The 18,103-nt window shown below is 40.4% G+C and overlaps 1 protein-coding gene and 1 long non-coding RNA gene across 2 annotated transcripts in view; both read left to right on the top strand.

Moving 5' to 3' along the window:
- LOC111956859 (calsyntenin-2) overlaps positions 1 to 18,103 on the top strand; it is a 299,496-nt gene that overhangs the window by 268,096 nt on the left and 13,297 nt on the right. The window contains exons 9-10 of the mRNA XM_023977530.2: positions 12,180 to 12,342; positions 14,561 to 14,727. Coding sequence (XP_023833298.1) covers positions 12,180 to 12,342; positions 14,561 to 14,727 — 330 coding nt within the window. The remainder of the gene's footprint in view (positions 1 to 12,179; positions 12,343 to 14,560; positions 14,728 to 18,103) is intronic.
- Positions 1,441 to 4,753, top strand: LOC139023419 (uncharacterized). Its single transcript, XR_011474550.1, has 2 exons — positions 1,441 to 1,498; positions 2,420 to 4,753. It is a non-coding gene; the product is annotated as an uncharacterized lncRNA (long non-coding RNA).

Here is an 18,103-nt window from a genome sequence, read left to right as displayed (position 1 = left end):
AACATTTAGAAGTAATCCCTCTTTAGGTTTAGAAAAAGTGACTGCTAAATGCTAACTCCTGTTCATATAAGCTGGTAGCATAGCTAGCATAGAGAAATCAGTGGCGGTAGTCGTTTTGAACTGTAATGCAGTTGATTGGTGACGATGGCTTGAACATGTACAGTATTGGGGTTGACATCCAAACAAGCATTGTACTCAGATTTTTACCTCAACCTAGTGTAAAATACACATATAAACAATAGCCTAAATGTATGCTAATGAGGAGTGAGGAGGAGATCCGGGATATTTTCCATGGCTTTTCCATTGTTTTCGTCAAGTTCTATTGACCTCTTTACCGCATCTATAATAAAAGGGAACACCGTTTTTGGTGGATTTCTCATTTTAAAACCTGACACAATAACCGCTCGCTCATTCTTCAACATCTCAAATGGCGAGACTGACTAGCTACCACATGGACAGACTCCATTAGTGTGTTTGTGTTGGGAGCATGCTGTCCATTTAGTCAGGCAATGCCCATATTATTCTGACATATTTTAGAATGTGAAAATAATGTGAATGTTAATGCATAATGCCAATGGGTAGGCTTATTAAAAAATGCAAGTGGTAATGCTTACTTTTTGTCTATAAGCTATTACAACAATTAACTATAAAATGTAGGTCCTTACAAATTACAATTAATTGCTGGAAAAAGTACTTGAAAGTACTTGAATTTGACTGTATGAACCCTGTATAGCAGGGCTCTCCAACCCTGTTCCTGGAGAGCTACTGTCCTGTAGATTTTCACTACAACCTTAATCGAGCACACCTGAATCTAATAATTAGCTAGTTGATAAACTGAATCAAGTTAGTCACAACTGGGGTTAGAGTGAAAACCTACAGGAGGGTAGCTCTCCTGGAACAGGGTTGGAGAGCCCTGCTGTATAGGCTACCTACTCAGCCCCGAAATGAAAGATAAAATCACCTGCTATTGAAATTATGCACACATCATTCGCCTGTACAGAATATAAAGGTCATTCCAGAATTGGAGTACATTTTCTGTCCCACCCATGAAATTTCAAATATTCCATGCCCAAACTACTAAAACATGCACTTGTGTAAATGATACTTGTCCTGAGACAAAAATGTAAATACTGTTGTAGAAAAAAAGTAGTTCCAAAATTATTTAAAATACCCCCTAAAATGGCATTTTTCTCTTGTCCCACCTTCTTGATGACCAACTTCCACATCAAATATAACAGTTCAAATACGTTTTAAATCTACTTTCTTTGGTATGATTTTGTTGATATATGTCTCTTGTAAGTGTTAAAACAATTTGCTTAATCATCAACGTATTTTAAATGATATTAATGATGCACTGAAGTTGTGTCCCACAACATGCACTCAGTCCTGTTACCAAAACCTATTTAGCCTGGCAGAGGAAGAGAAAAAACAGTGAGTCACATGACACAGAGGAAATGACATCATCAAGCCATTTGCTAACACCATGGGTAGACCAAAGGTAAGTCCTCTCTTCTATTTTTCATATTTTTCCAATCTTTTCAGCCTTGACTGAGTGTCACTCTAACCAACACAACCCTGTTACTCATTATCAGAATAAGACAAATTAATTTCAAAGTTTTCTGTTTTTATTTATATAACTAAGTTTGTCCTTGACAGTAACACTACATTCCACAGCCAGCATCTATTCCTGAGAAAAAGCTAACATTAGCATTGATTTACAACCCTGTCACTTGAAACCCTGTTATTATAATTCAAGTAACATGCTGATGAACAGAGGAGACAGCAGTACTTAGAAAAGGAGAAAGAGAAGTGGAGGAAAGACGTAGAAACAGAGAAGAAGAAAAGGCAAAAAGACTGCAGTGTTAGAGCACTCGTGCCCAGCGAAAAAAGTGGAGAGGTTCATAAGAGGAGTAATGCCAGGAAAAAGATACTTGAAGGATTAAACACCCCTCCAGTCAGCCCTGATCCTCCAGTCAGCCCTGATCCTCCAGTCAGCCCTGATCCTCCAGTCAGACCAGAATATCCAGTCAGACCAGAATATCCAGTTTGCTCTCAACCTGGGACTTCAAGGTCAGAACAGAAGTTAAGGTTATTGAGGAATGCAAGTTAGTGTAAACACAGATCACGAGGATATATTTAAGTAAAGGAACTGTATCTGTACAATGAACAATGAAATAGGCATCACTTTTACTTGATAGGTATAATATGTAATAATTACAAGGGTAACACTTTATATTAACCGTCATTAGTAAGTCATTTATATCTATGAATTACTGGGTAACTACCCTCAAATAAGTTGCTACTGTGAAATCAATAATGAAAGTATCCATATGGTTAGAGTTAATGGCTGGCGATGTCTATTTTGCTGCAGGTGAAATGGTTAAGTGACAATGTATTTATGTTTATATGTTTCTTTTAGGCAACGTGATCTTGGGAGAAGAAAAATGAGGTCGGCCAAAGCAAAATGAAACAGGGAGCTGCAGAAACTACAAGATCAGTTGAGGTGAAGTTGAACAGCGAGCAGAAAAATACAGAAAGCGGTTCCAATGATCGAAAAAGGACCACCCACCTCCAAGATTCAACAAGTTGGTTTGGCAAATCTCGGGCACATCCCTAAGGAGAACCCTGTTGTTTCATACAGCAGTAGCTGAGGAATTACGCAACAAGTACACACATTCAAAGAGAGAGAGAGTGACGGACAAGTCATTGCAGGAATAGTCACCAGCAAAATCCTGAAGAAGTACAGGTTGCAGAGGTTGGCAGAGGAGGTTTATGGATTTTCAAGGAGGAGATGGACAAATCTGGCAAATGAAAACGTCTACAGGGACCAGAGGAAGAAGCACGAGGGGATTGCCGCCACGCTAAGATCAACTGTGATTATTGTTACGTGACGATGTCAGCAGGATCACAACTGGGGAAAAAAGCAAACAGTGACAGAAGAAAATGCAAAAACGATTAGTGGTGGATTCAATGAAGAACCTCCATTTGAAGTTCCTGAATGAGCATACCAATCTCCGTCTATCATACTCACTGTTCCGCACACTTCACCCCTACTGGGTTGTGCATCCAACATTGGCAGATCGTGACACATGCATGTGCAAACAACATGAAGATCTAGGCTTTATTGCCAAAAAGCTACACCAGCTGCACATCATCTACACATCCAATTTGGAGAGCCTGACATGCCATCACGTGTGACACCACAAGCAAGCAATGTACGTATGGAGAATGTGAGCAATGCAGCAGTAATACCTATACACTCAAAAGCCACTACAGAGCCACAGATTGTGTCTCCTACCTTCAGTGGGCCACTGTGGACAAAGAGCACAAAAATGATCCTGGAGCAGCCTCAAAGATCACTATGAAAAAATAATTTGAATGCCCAGAAGAGCTGGTGGAAACTTTTAAGCATTTTGCTCCAGAAGTTCAGGTGCCATCTCTATAACATCAGACAGCAATATGCTTTCTCACGGGCCCTGACGCTGAACCTCCCTGCAAATGAATGTGCGTCCATATTGACTTCGCTGAGAGCTACGGCTGCAAGTACAAGCTGTCCATTTTGGTGCATCACACCATCAGGCCACTTTGCACACTGGGGTTTACTATGTGGGGGGGGGGACATCTGCCCCTACCTCCTTCTGCACTGTGTCGGCATCCAGATTGAAGGGACCACCTGCCATATGGCAACACCTCGAGCCCATCCTGAGGGAAATCCAAGAGAGATGCCCAGATGTGACAACCATCCATTTGGTCCCACCTGTACAAGCAGCGTGGTCATTTTGACCTCTTTTGTACTGACATTTTCAAGAAGGAGTTTACAAGAGGAACCTGGAACTACTTTGAAGCCAGTCATGGCAAAGGTGCCCCAGATGGTGTGGGTGGCACATTGAAGAGGAGGGCCGACAGGCTTGTCGGCCAAGGAGTTGATATCCCCACGGCATTGTCCCTGTACCAAGCTCTGAGTGAGGGACAATCGAAGGTGAAATTGTTTTACAAGCTGTGTAGGATTCAGTGAAAGAAAAGCCAGCTGACCTTCCAGCCGTGCCATCCACAATCAGGCTCCACCAGGTGGTCACTCTTTCACCTGGGAAAATTCTCTACCGTGACATCAGCTGCATGTGTTCTGCAACAGGGAATCTGGAGTGTGATTGCCAAAAAACAAAGTGCTTCAGCTTTAATGTCACAGACGACCACACAGAAGACTCCATACACAGCACTCCAGAAGAAGTGCAGTGACACAGTCCAGAGGTTGTGGGGAAATGGTGTGCCCTGGTGTACGACCACACCATTTACCCAGGGATCATCCAAGAGGTGAATAAGACCCACTGCCAGGTGAAATGTATGCATAGAGTGGAGGTAAACCCTTTTTTTTCTGGCCGTTGAGGGACGATCTCCTTTGGTATCCCTTTGAGGATGTGCTGACCCTCATTCCTCCCCCAAAGAACGTTACCTCACGCCACATGGGCATCGCAAGTGAGGTATGGGTTACTCTGGCCAGCCACTAAAATTAAATCTGAACATTATAACATCAGCTTTCTAAAATATTGATCAGTTCATGACTCTTTTTGATATGCTCATTAATTTTAATGCCAGGTTGTCGGCCTACTGTGATATGATATTTTTTTAAATGTTTGTCCATTGAATATTTGGTCAGATCCAGTTTGTGGTCTTGTTGACATGTTTATTTTGAATCATTCCTACTCATCCTGTTGATCCTTTTTCAAAAAGATATATAAAATATTATTACACAACATTCCTGTGGTCCTGGGTATTTATTTGTCACATTTATGTCATGATCTACAATCAAATGTAATGTCATCTGTTCAACCCTGTTACTTTGCGCTATCCTGTTACTCTAATTTCAACCCTGTTACCATATCATTTTAATAAAAATAATCTTGAATGATTTTCTCAGCTCACGAGGGTTTAACCTATTGTGCTTTTAATAGTTTGAATGATTATATGCATGACGTATGAGGAAATATTTGAAAATAAATACTGAAATTAGTAGAAATAATAAAACGTGTGGTTATTGAAAACTTGGGCAAGATATATTTCAAAAGTTTCTGAAATTAAATGAGTATTCAATGTGAATGTGACTTTCTTTACTTAATGGTAAAGGATTTATTAAACAATATTTTAAAATATACTTTTTTCAGGTTCCTGAGTATTCGTAACAGGGTTGCGCCAAGCATAGCACGCAACAAATCAACCATCACTTAAAAAGTACTTTTGATGCCTGAGCCTGATGAATCAAATTATTTGATGGTTTATTACCTGTTTTTCTTAAATACATAACAGAAAATTATAAAATAAAGGGTTAATCTTTCAAAAGTGTTTTACTTTAATGCCTAAATTATCCTCCAATTCTGGAATGACCCAAAAATATTCCAGAACATTCATCCTGTTTGCAATAAGGCACTAAAGTACAACTGCAAAGAGATTGGCAAAGAAATTAACTTGATATCCTGAATACAAAGTGTTATGTTTGGGGCAAATCTAACACAACACATCACTGAGTACAACTCTTCATATTTTCAAGCATGATGGTGACTGCATCATGTTATGGGTATGTTTGTCACCGGCAAGGTTCACCAAAAATGGTCCAGAGTTGAAAGCTTAACAAACATAGTCGGGTCTCTGCTTTTATAGAAAAAGTACAACCTCTTTTGTCTATGTGGCAGTGTAGCGGATAACAAGGGCTGAACATAGTGTAAAAGGCGATTGGTTTGTCTGTGCAGAATAAAATAACCTGAGGTTGATTGCACGAGGGCACAAACGTATACCTGCGTTTTGTCACAGTTCACACTATAATGTGCTCCTTCCTGCAAGGTTCCACACAGCTGACTTCCTGCAGATAGTAAACTCAGGGGATGTCTCACATGCTGCGGTCGCACCTAACGGATCTTAGCTATACGCCCAGTCTTATGACTAAGTCACACAAAGACAAGTTTGTATCAGGTTAGAAAAAACAATAGCATATAACAAGATACTTTTTTAAGCAGGTAAACACGGGATAGCATGACCAATTATGTAATTTTCCAAATATACACTGAGTGTACAAAACATTAAGAACACCTTCCTAATATTGAGTTGCTCAGAACAGCCTCAATTTGTCGGGGCATGGACTCTACAAGGTGTCAAAAGCATTCCACAGAGATGCTAGCCCATGTTGACTCCAATGCTTCCCACATTTGTGTCAAGTTGGCTGGATGTCCTTTGGGTGATGGACCATTCTTGATTCACACAGGAAACTGTTGAGCATGAATAACCCAGCAGCGTTACAGTTCTTGACACACTCAAACTGGTGCACCTGGAACCTTCTACCATACCCCGTTCAAAGGCAGTTAAATATTTTGAATGACACACGTCTCAATTGTCTCAAGACTTAAAAATCCTTCTTTAACCTGTCTCCTCCCCTTCATCTACTCTGATTGAAGTGGATTTAACAAGGGACATCATTAAGGGATCATAGCTTTCACCTGGGTTCCCCTGGTCAGTCTGTGTCATGGAACGAGCAGGTGTTCTTAATGTTTTGTCCACTCAGTGTACACTGGAGTTGCTTACCAAGATGACATTGAATGTTCCTGAGTGGCCTAGTGACAGTTTTGACTGGCTGTCTAGCAATGATCAACAACCAACTTGACAAAGCTTGAAGAATTTTTTCAAGAATACTATGCAAATGTTGTACAATCCAGGTGTGCAAAGCTATAATCACTGCCAAAGGTGATTCTAACATGTATTGCCTCAGGAGTGTGTATACTTATGTAAATTAGATATTTCTGTATTTTTCAAGAAATGTGCAAACATTTCTAAAAACATGTTTTCACTTTGTCATTGTGGGGTATTGTATGTAGATGCAAAATAAAAATAATAATAATGTATTCAGGTTGTAACACAACAAAATGTGGAATTAGTCAAGGGGAATGAATACTTTTTGAAGGCACTGTACATTATCCATTAAACATAACTGTCTTTAAAAACAAATGATGTGTCTGGTATGGCCATTTATCAACATCGGGAGTAAAATATCCCTGGACTGTCCATATTTGCAATATGTAACTAAATCAAGTCAATCGGGGGGATTGAGTTATTTGTGCCAGAAGGGCATGGGCCGGAATCGAACCCACGCCGACACAATATGGGCTATATGTGCATGCTGAAGGGAGCAGCCCTAACTGCTGGACCACCCCAGTTCACGATTGCACTCAATTTGAACAGTTGATTTGGAACCGTAGGTTTACTGGAAATCTTAAGATGTCCTCTTTTTCGATAATATAGTTTATACTGTAGATCAAAAAAATCATGGGCAGCGTTTTTTGCTGCGTGGTTTTCTACCTCGCTATTGTCCTTTTCATCTTGTCTTTACATCTGATTATTATAGGCAATTAATGTTCATAGGCCACAGTAGGCTATAGTTTAGGTGTTGATGTGTATGGCTGCAATCCAGATAGATTTTTGTACATTTGAATGTTGCAGTAATAGGACCTAGGCCTAGCGTTTGAGCAAGCGAGAGAGAAAATTATTTTGATAGCATGCCTGATCCCAATGACTCGACTGCCCCCACATGGAGAGAAAAATAACTGCTCATTTTCAGAGAATTTATCTAAATCACGAAGCTCATTCGAATTCCCTGATGCAGCAGGAAAACTCTCTGCGATTAAAGAGTGATCAAGTTAAGGTCCGACATCTGTATGTAGGCATACGAGCACACCTATGGCCACCTGGATTATGTATCATTGTTTAACGACAGCGAGGAACCTCATACGGTATTACTCACCCTGATTTAAAAAATACAAAAAAACATTTAAAATTATGCCTCAAGTTTGTGAGCATGAAAGGCTTCCTGAGTGTGCGAGGCATCAGGGAAGGAGTTAGCCATTCCTGCCTGCATTGTGCACTGAGGGGAGAGGTTGTTCATGGCTCACTGGTAATCAGTAGCAGCATGAGAGTGCATTACTTGAATGATAAACCCCTCAGAGCACTAGGGAGACATCTACAAACACACTGTTAGACTGTTTGACAGCAATCTCCCTCCGTATAGTTCATATAATAGAATGAAGTTACCCCTCAACTTCTGATCTAAGGCAATGTCTGTGTTGTATTTCCTAATGATAATGGGTTGATCCTAGCTTTGTGCTTGGGGGCTTCTATCCAGAGCAGTGTGAACTACTAGACATTTCCAATCATATAGTACTGCTATTTGACAGTTATCTCCCTCCACAATAGAGCTCAGCCATGTAACTCAATCTCCCTTTAACCTCTAATCCAAGGTCAGTTTTGCGATGTACCCCCTGACAGTTACATCTCCCAGTTGGGGAGTTGAAAGCTGATCCAAGATCAGCGATCTAGGCCAACTTCTCCCTGGAACTGTCTCAGCACTAGATACTCACCAGGGGGGGAACAGAACACTATTATAAGAGCTGAGCTGGGTCAATTTTCTTTCGATTGGCTGGCGCTTGACGGACTGCTGGGCTGGATTTGACAAGCTTTGATTCTGCTCCTGGGGAGACTGAACCACCAAAGGTGAGCGAGTGTTTTAGGCTTGATGAAAAAGTTTTGTGACGGTCCCCTGACTCGACGCTCGTAAATCCATGTTCCCTTAATGAGCGACTCATTAAAGTTATACTTAATTAATTACCCTGAAACAGACAACAAATGATCAAGAGGGGAGCGGGATGAATCTGAATTAAGTTTAATGTGTTTTTCATTACCGAGCGTGGGAGGGAGACTGCCAAACAAGCGTTATTGGATTTGGGCTTCATGATAACCGCAAGTAGTTAATTCATGAAATATTGTCCACAGTGATATGAAAGATAGTAAAGTGTGAAACCCAGGTGCATTATTATGATATTGCAATGAATTTGTGGGGCTAAACTAAGGACTCACAAACATCAGTTCCCAAGGCAAGTGCACTAACCACAGTTCCCATAGATGTGACCAACTTTGAAGTGCTTGCACCATGTCTATTGGCCACATTCACACACGTATACTTCATTGGATTCAATAAGATATAACACTGTAACAAACCAGCCAATAGACATGGTGCATTATCATTCACACAAGCCAAAAAAATCAGGCCAAATCAGTGGGTGATGTTCCCCTTTAAAATGGCTTCCCAGTATCTGGGTAATTTTCACCCTGTTACAGCTACTTCTAGGAAAACATCCACCCAAATCAATTGTGTTCCTGGATCCTTTCACAGCATTATACGGCTGCGTTGAGACAATGACTTATCAACGACCCAAGCCCAGCTCAGTTAATCCCTACCATTGTGTCGCTGAGTTGTCATAATGCCTCAGCATATGTACATTACACCAGGGGCGTTGGAAGACACAATGTTAGTAACCTAATGTATGTCCCTCTTACTGCCCTGGATGCCTCTGCTGATCCCACAGCTATTGTATGCAGTAATCATGTGCCTATGGACCAGAGTTATACTGTTAGCACTGAGGCGGTGTGCCCTAGTAGGAAGTCCACTGTGTGCAGCTCACCCTTCACTAACATAAATAACATGAGCATGTCTACTTCTGCTAAGCTTCCCAGTAAACCAATGAAAACAATCAAGCATCACAGAAAAGTGCTAAAAACAGCCCACATTAACATATGTAGCTTAAGAAACAAGGTTCATGAAATCAATAATTTGCTAGTAACAGATGACATTCACTTAGATAAACTCACTTAGATAATACCTTTGATAATACAGTGGTAGCAATAAATGGTTATAACATCTACAGAAAAGACAGAAATGACAAAGGTGGAGGTGTTGCCGTTTACATTCAGATCCACATTTCTGTTGAGCTTAGAGAGGATCTCATGTTAAATACTGTTGAAGTAATATGGCTACAGGTTCAGCTGCCTCACCTAAAGCCCATTCTGGTGGGAAGCTGCAATAGACCACCAAGTGCTGACAGTCGGTTTCTGGATAACATGTGTGAAATGCTTGATAATGTATGCGATATCAACAGAGAGGTATATTTTCTGGGTGATTTAAATATTGACTGGTTTTCATGAGTCTGCCCACTCAAGAGAAAGCTTACAACTGTAACTAGTGCCTGCAACCTGGTTCAGGTTATCAGTCAACCTGCCAGGGTATTTACAAACAGCACAGGAAGGAAATCATCAACATGTATTGATCACAGTTTTACTAATGTTGCAGAAATGTAGCGATCACAATACAGTAGCCATTTCTAGGAAAACCAAAGTTCCAGAGGCTGGGCCTAAAATAGGGAATACGAGGTCTTACAATACGTTTTGTAGTGATTCCTATGTTGTTGATGTAAAGAATATTTGTTGGTCCGTGGTGTGTAACGAAGAGCAACCAGACGCTGCACTTGACACATTTTATGAAATTGCTTATCCAAGTCACTAATAAGCATGCACCCATTAAGAAAATGACTGTAAAAACTGTTAAATCCCTGTGGATTGTATGGTTGAGAGGTATGAGGCAAAAGGAATGGCAAATAAGTCTGGCTGAACAACCGATTGGCAAACGTACTGCAAATTTAGAATGTGACTAAACTGAATAAAAATAAGAAGAAACTACACTATGAAACAAACATAAATGGCATAAAGAATGATAGTAAAAAGCTTTGGAGCGCTTTAGAAAAGTCCGCTCCGTCATTCATTGTGGCAAGATTGTGGCAACATTAGCAAACTTTCCAGCAACAAATGCTGACACTAGACATTCAAGTAGACAGTGCATTCAGAAAGTATTCAGACCCCTTGACTTTTCCACATTTTGTTACGGTTACAGCCTTATTCTAAAATTGATCAAATCGTTTTTTCCCCTCATCGATCTACACATAATACCCCATTATGACAAAGCGAAAACAGGTTTTTAGACATTTTGGCAAATGACAAGCATTGTAATTTAGAATTCCGTAAAGTGAGTGTGGACGAGTTAAAAATAAAAAGTTTTGTCCATCAACAACGACAAGCCACCAGGGTCTGACAACTTGGATGGAGAATTACTGAGGATAATAGCAGACGATATTGCCACTAATATTTGCCGTATCTTCAATTTAAGCCTAGTAGAAAGTGTGTGTCCTCAGGCCTGGAGGGAAGGAAAATAAATTTCACTACCTAATAATAGTAAAGCCCCCTTTACTGGCTCAAATAGCCCACCAATCAGCATGTTACCAACCCTTAGTAATCTTTTGGAAAACATTTTGTTTGACCAGATACAATGCTATTTTACAGTAAACAAATTGACAACAGACTTTCAGCACGCTTATAGGGAAGTAATTCAACAAGCACAGCCCTTACACAAGTAAGGGTAAAGCCAGTGTGTCTATGTAGGCGGATGACTCGACACTATACACGTTAGCTACTACAGCGACTGAAATGACTGCAACACTTATCAAAGAGCTGCAGTCAGTTTCAGAATGGGTGGCAAGGAATAAGATAGTCCTAAATATTTCAAATCCTTCACCTAACCCTAAACCTCAACTAAATCTTGTCATGAATAATGTGGAAAGTGAGCAAGTTGAGGTGACTAAACTGCTTGGCGTAACCCTGGATTGTAAACTGTCATCGTCAAAACATATTGATACAACATTAGCTAATGGGGAGAAGTCTGTAAAGAATACAGGGCTGCTCTGCCTTCATAACAGCACTATCAACAAGGCAGGTCCATCAGGCCCTAGTATTGACGCACCTGGACTACTGTTCAGTCGGAGTTAGGAAAATTGCAATTGGCTCAGAACAGGGCAGCAAGGCGGCTCATGCAAGCCATACATTTGATTTTTTTTTTTAACAGATATAAATACACCTTATGGAACAGCGGGGACTGTGAAGAGACACACACACACACACACACACACACACACACACACACACACACACACACACACACACACACACACACACACACACACACATACTATATGCACCATACACACACGTACACATAGATTATGTGGTAGTAGAGTAGTGGCCTGAGGGCACACACTTAATGTGTTGTGAAATCTGTTGTGAATGTATTGTAATGTTTTTTTTAATTGTATAACTGCCTTAACTTTGCTGGACCCCAGGAAGAGTAGCTGCTGCATTGGCTGCAGCTAATGGGGATCCATAATAAACACAAATACTGTGCTTAATTAACTTCTCAACAAACCCAGAGCTACACAGCTCATTGGTTTAACTCAATGCTAACAGCATGTCCCTATGTCTTACAGATCTGTGATAAGGAGTGGCACTACTACGTGATCAACGTGGAGTTCCCTGCCGTGATGCTCTTCGTAGATGGCGTAACCTACGAACCCTACCTGGTGACCGACGATTGGCCCATCCATCCCTCATCAATTGACACCCAGCTGACTGTGGGTGCCTGCTGGCAAGGTCATTATAGACTCCTGTATAGGGTCCGGTGTCCATACCCACTCTTTGTGACTCTGAGGCTGTCCTAAAATGCACAGCGTACCTATAGAATTTCTGTATTTTTTACTGTAAAATAAGGGGAGGGAAGGAACAGGGGGGAGGAGTCACATCATTTTCCTTTGATTTAGACATGTTTCCTCACAGCACAAGAATAAATCATGTGGTTTTCCGTATCTCAGAAACAACTGCTTATTGGTTTCAATTGACTCGGACTTTAGGTAGTCACGTAGTATTTTATGTTTCAGAATGCCTTGCCTGTTACCATAGGGATGAGTCAGTTTCCCTTATCCAGTCCAGGACAGTGATTAAACACTCCCAAACTTAAGACTAAGAATGCTTGTAGCAGGAGCACAGACAGAGAGAGAGAGAGAGAGAGAGAGAGAGATACAGAGAGAGAGAGAGAGAGAGAGAGAGAGAGAGAGGCTCAAGAGGCTCAAGCTTGGAGACATCAAACAGGAAACACAGGCTGTCAATTCCAGCCGCTTGAAAAGAGGGGACTAATGAATCCATTTGAATGAAGAAGCACTACTTAACATCGCTTTTATGATCAAAATAATAATTATATAAATGTGTTAGCTGGGGGACAGATGGATACAGCTGAATCGCATGAGCCACACTCGAGGTCCAACGTCAACTGCATTTCGGTGTCATTTTAATTTATTTTCATCCGGCTCCTGGTTGCAGTTCTCTTTTTTTTCTCTTGTCCCTCTCTCTTTCCATGAATCTGTGATTGTGTGAGAAAGCCCTGAAGAAGGGATTAAGCCAGCCTGAATGGAGTACAAGTTCTCTGGCTATTACATCCCAATGAAGCTGCTCTAAGCTTCACTAAGCTGCAACTGATAACTTTGCAGACCATTAGTGAACAGGATTGCCTTTCTCTCATTCCCCCCCCCCCCCCCCCCCCAACCACCCTGCACGCAATCAACAACGTAATGAAGAGACACAAGGAATGAAAGGCACCAGACCTGACCTTAGCTCGTCCAAAGCAAAACAAGACGTGTGACTTGTGACGAGAACAACAGAATATGGTTTGTTTTGTCCATTTTCATGAGGAAACCATTTATTGAGATTCCATAAGAAGAGCACCGTTCAGAGCAGAGTAGACAAGCAGTTTTTCTGTGTAATGTCACTACTGGGGAAGTTTAGGGCAGACCGACTCTGGCTGGCCTCAGGCCTACTGCGATAGGAGCCTCTTAACCATAAACAAAATCCTGAACCTTCTCTAATTTCCTAATACAACTTGTTCAAACAATCCATTTGAACTTAATTGCTATCTTTCTTACTGTAGGTGTAAATATTATGCAGCCAGGTGTGTAAAAATAGCATATGTTAGCACTGAAGCCTAAACGCTAAATGTCTTCTTGTTCAAATTCTCCTCTTTGGGGGGACGAGACCGAAATAAGCCTGAAAACACACTCTCTCGCTCTGGGCTTCGCTGCCACAACACTTAATTGATAACATCTGTCTGGGAAAATATAAAATAACAAAAAAATCATGCTGGTGCAGGCGGCGGCGAGAACACTTGAGTATGTCAGCAAGAGACACGGCTCGGGGACCGTTAACGACTAGCAAACTGCCAGCACCATCTGCCAGTGAATCAAAGAAGAAAAACACACACTTGCCTCAAAAAGACAACGCTAGTTTTTTTTATTGAAGGCCTAGTGTCCCTCTGCTCTGAGCTCAAATCTACCTCAGATTGGACATTTTATTTTGTTGTTTTGAAAGTCACTTTTAAAAAAGAGTGGGGAGAGCAGATGGAAGCTGATAAACAAAACGGGTTATCATTTCCATAGTCACGCTACTGTCTTCATTTCACAATCCTGTTTCAGTTGGTATTTACTTGATGTTTCGGCTTACTAGTAAGTGATGCGAAAACAAAGGTAACTGTGTTAGCCATTGTGTAAATAGCTTAGTCTTGTTGAAAGGTAAGTTATATCGGTTCATCTCTTTTACCACAGTGTTATTTCTAGCTTCATCTAAGTAAATAAAGTAAAATACTGTAAAATTAAGAATTACCAAAGCATGTTCCTACTATTATAATAGAGGCATGCTCCATATTGCTTTCATTGCACTGTGCTTTCAGAACAGATTAAGGAGAAGACAATCATTGTCCACCACTTGACTGTACAATATTGCACCTTTGAACTGAACAAAAAAACCTTCCTCTTGTCCTCCCTAGGTGGTGAGGTGTCCACCCCGCGGTTCACCCAGTACTTCCGGGGAAGTCTGACAGGTCTGACCATCCGGCCAGGCAAGATAGAGACCCAGAAGGTCATCTCCTGTCTACAGGCCTGTAAGGAAGGACTGGACATCAACTCACTGGAGAGCCTGGGCAAGGATATCAAGGTGAGTCACTGGGGCAAACACACGCAGATACACTATACAGTACCAGTCAAAGGTTTGGACACACCTACACATTCAAGGGTTTTTCTTTATTTTAGTATTTTCTACATTGTAGAATAATAGGGAAGATATCAAAACTATGAAATAACACATATGGAATCATGTAGTAACCAAAAAAGGGTTAAACAAATCCAAATATATTTTATATTTTATATTCTTCAAAGTAGCCACCCTTTGCCTTGATGACAGCTTTGCACACTCTTGGCTCTCTTATAAAGGTGCATTTTTATGGTGAAAATGATCTTCCCCAAACTTCATGCGCTGCTTATGTGTGCCAGTTAGGCTCTACACCGGTTATAAAGCGGATTAACCTTTACAGGCTGCAATCCCGACGTCGGGATTAATATGACAACAGCCACTGCAAGTGCAGGGCGCGAAATTCAAAATCTATTTTTTTAAAATATTTAACTTTCACACATTAACAAGTCCAATACAGCATTTGAAAGATAAACATCTTGTCAATCCAGCCAACATGTCCGATTTTTTAAATGTTTTACAGAGAAAACACCACATATATTTATGTTAGCTCACCACCAAATACAAAAGTGGAATTATGATTATGATTATGGAATTATGATTCAAGTAGCATGCACAAACCAACCGAAATAAACTAAAACCAACCTAAAGAACCCAGAAAAAACTACCTCAGATGACAGTCATATAACATGTTACACAATAAATCTATGTTTTGTTCATAAAAAGTGCATATTTTAGCTATAAATCAGTTTTACATTGATGCTACCATAAATGCTACCACATAGCTAAAGTCTGAATCCAGACGGGAGTAGCCAGGAGAAATACATACACCAACGTCGACTACTAATTACACCTCATAAAACATTCAGAAAACATATGGTGGATAGTAATGAAAGACAGATATCGTGTGAATAAAGCCAATATTTCCGATTTTTGAAGTGTTTTACAGCGAAAACACAATATATCGTTATATTAGCTAACAACATAAGCTAGCATAAGACAACACTAGCATAAGTCAAGCGCTAGCCTAGCACAGTTAGCATACAACAGTTCGACAGATATATGAAAAAGCATCCCAAATTGGGTCCTTATCTTTGTTGATATTCCATCAGAATGTTGTAACGGGGTCCAATGTCAGTAGAGTCTTTAGTTGGGGTCCAGAACGAACTATTTCCCTCTTTGGTTAGCAAGCACAATAGCATTGCGGCGCTAATCTGTCTTTCTTCAAAAAATTCTTCCGTCTCATCACATCTAAAGTCCAGAATAAATTGCAATAATATAATTAAAGTATATTTGAAAAAACATACTTTAGGATGATTTTGTGACATGTATCAAATAATATCGAAGTCAGAGATCATATTCACCGTTATCGACCTTCTTCCAGTAGCCGAGACCAAATTATGCTTCGCGCCCGGAATTTTTTTTTTAACTGCGCAGGTCTCACAAGAAGTGGTGTTATTCAGTCCATGGACGAGATATTCGACTGCTTTCAATTCTCACTTCCGCATTACACCCTGATGAAGGAGTGTACGTGTTTCTACGGTCCCAAGTCTAATGACCTTTTATAGACAAGGTCTTAAAGACACACATCGCATTTTGGAAAACTCAATTCGGCTGGGAAAATGGCTGTAAAAATATTTCTGTTCGACTTAGAGAAATAATTCAAACCTTTTTAGAAACTATAGACTGTTATCTATCCAACAGTAGTAAATATATGCATATTGTAAAATAAAAAGTTTCTTAGGAGGCCGTTTGAAAATGTGCACATATTTTCCAGTTTTTTCAATATTCACCTTGCAGCCATAAGAGGTTTTAATGTGCTTCATTTTAAGAAGTTATTTGGCCACTTTAGTTGTGATACAAAGCTTATCAAAACAAATAGGCCTATGGGCTGGGAAGGATACATGAGGTGTGCAACTATGATTTGAAAAAGTCGTCAAAAAAAGTGGTGTGTGCTGTTTCTTACCTTAATGCTCAAACTGGGCGACATTCACAAGTGGTAATAAATCATTCACAAGTGATAGGCTAATATTGTCACTCATCAAACTATTCTTAATTTAATATTGTCTTTACATATACTCAATAATATATGTGTGGTATTAGTTTTGATTTAGAAATTGACCATTATCATGCGACTGTCTCGGAACATGGGCATGCGGAGGAAAAAACATGTAATCTATGCACTTAAATAGCGAATGGAGGATGCTTTTCCCATGGTTCATTTTCATGCCAGCCAGGTAGGCTACACTCCTGTTGAAAGTGAAGCAAAATGTTCATGTTAGGAAAGTTGATGAATAAATATAGTAGGCCTAGCCTATAGAAAGCTGATGGGATCCTCCTGTTTTTATTAGAGGCCATCAAAACTCTGTTTTCTCTGCATTTGCATAGCCAATGTCACGGATCCCTCTGGAACTTTCATTGCGCACACCTGGACCCTATTCCCACTGATTGTATTTGTATATATGTGCCCTTTGTTCCCCATGGTGCTGTCGATTATTGTTACTATTTCCGTTGGTGCGTGTGAGTACCTGTGCTGTGTGTTTTGGGCTTTTGTGCCCTTGTGGATTGCACAGATGATTACGGGTCTCGTCCCGTGTGTTAATCATTGTGCGCGTGTGTTACTTATTCAAGGTACCCCTCGCTCTTTTGTTTGGGTTTCAACCCTGTGTTTTTGTTACGTGTTTGTTTGGTCTTCGTCCCCGTGCCTTTACACGGCACGCCGTAATTTGGGTAAAATAAAATAAACTATTACACATTCCTGCACCTGTCTCCCGATCCTTCATGCCAACGTGACAGCCTATAGAAATGTTGCACAACATGAGCTCATGGTGTGACAGAAAAATTATGTATTCACCTTATTTGTTGGATATGTAACAATTATTTACATAAACAGAGAGATATTTCTGTCCTGCTAATTCTGAGTTTTATGGCGTCCACTCTAGCTTCCTGGTGATAAAACCTACAGCTGGCATTCCAGTGACAGGATGTGCGGTGGTTGTAACTGGGATAGAGAGGAGTAGAACAATGCCTCATTGTCTCATCTTCCTGGTATCTGGGATACTAAGTAAAACACCATGCTGTGTAGATAACCAAGGTGGCTTATGGGAAGATTAGAAATGACTGACTAAGCAATCTTGGTATCAGCTATATAAACTGTGAATTGTCTGTAAAGGGTAGGCTCTCAGCCTAACAGTCAGAACAAGACTGTTGGGCTGACGGTTTCATTATTGCGATAATTAATCGATATTAAATAAAGATGATTGATTGAAGAAATTACCAAGTCTCTCTCAGTACTGAATTTCCACGACAATGGGCCCTCATGAAGTGTTTGATTAGATTTTCG

The sequence above is a fragment of the Salvelinus sp. IW2-2015 genome, linkage group LG32 (assembly GCF_002910315.2).
Source record: "Salvelinus sp. IW2-2015 linkage group LG32, ASM291031v2, whole genome shotgun sequence".
Taxonomy (NCBI): Eukaryota; Metazoa; Chordata; class Actinopteri; order Salmoniformes; family Salmonidae; genus Salvelinus; species Salvelinus sp. IW2-2015.
Note: the sequence above shows the minus strand (reverse complement) of the source record. Positions and strands in the feature narration are given on the sequence as shown.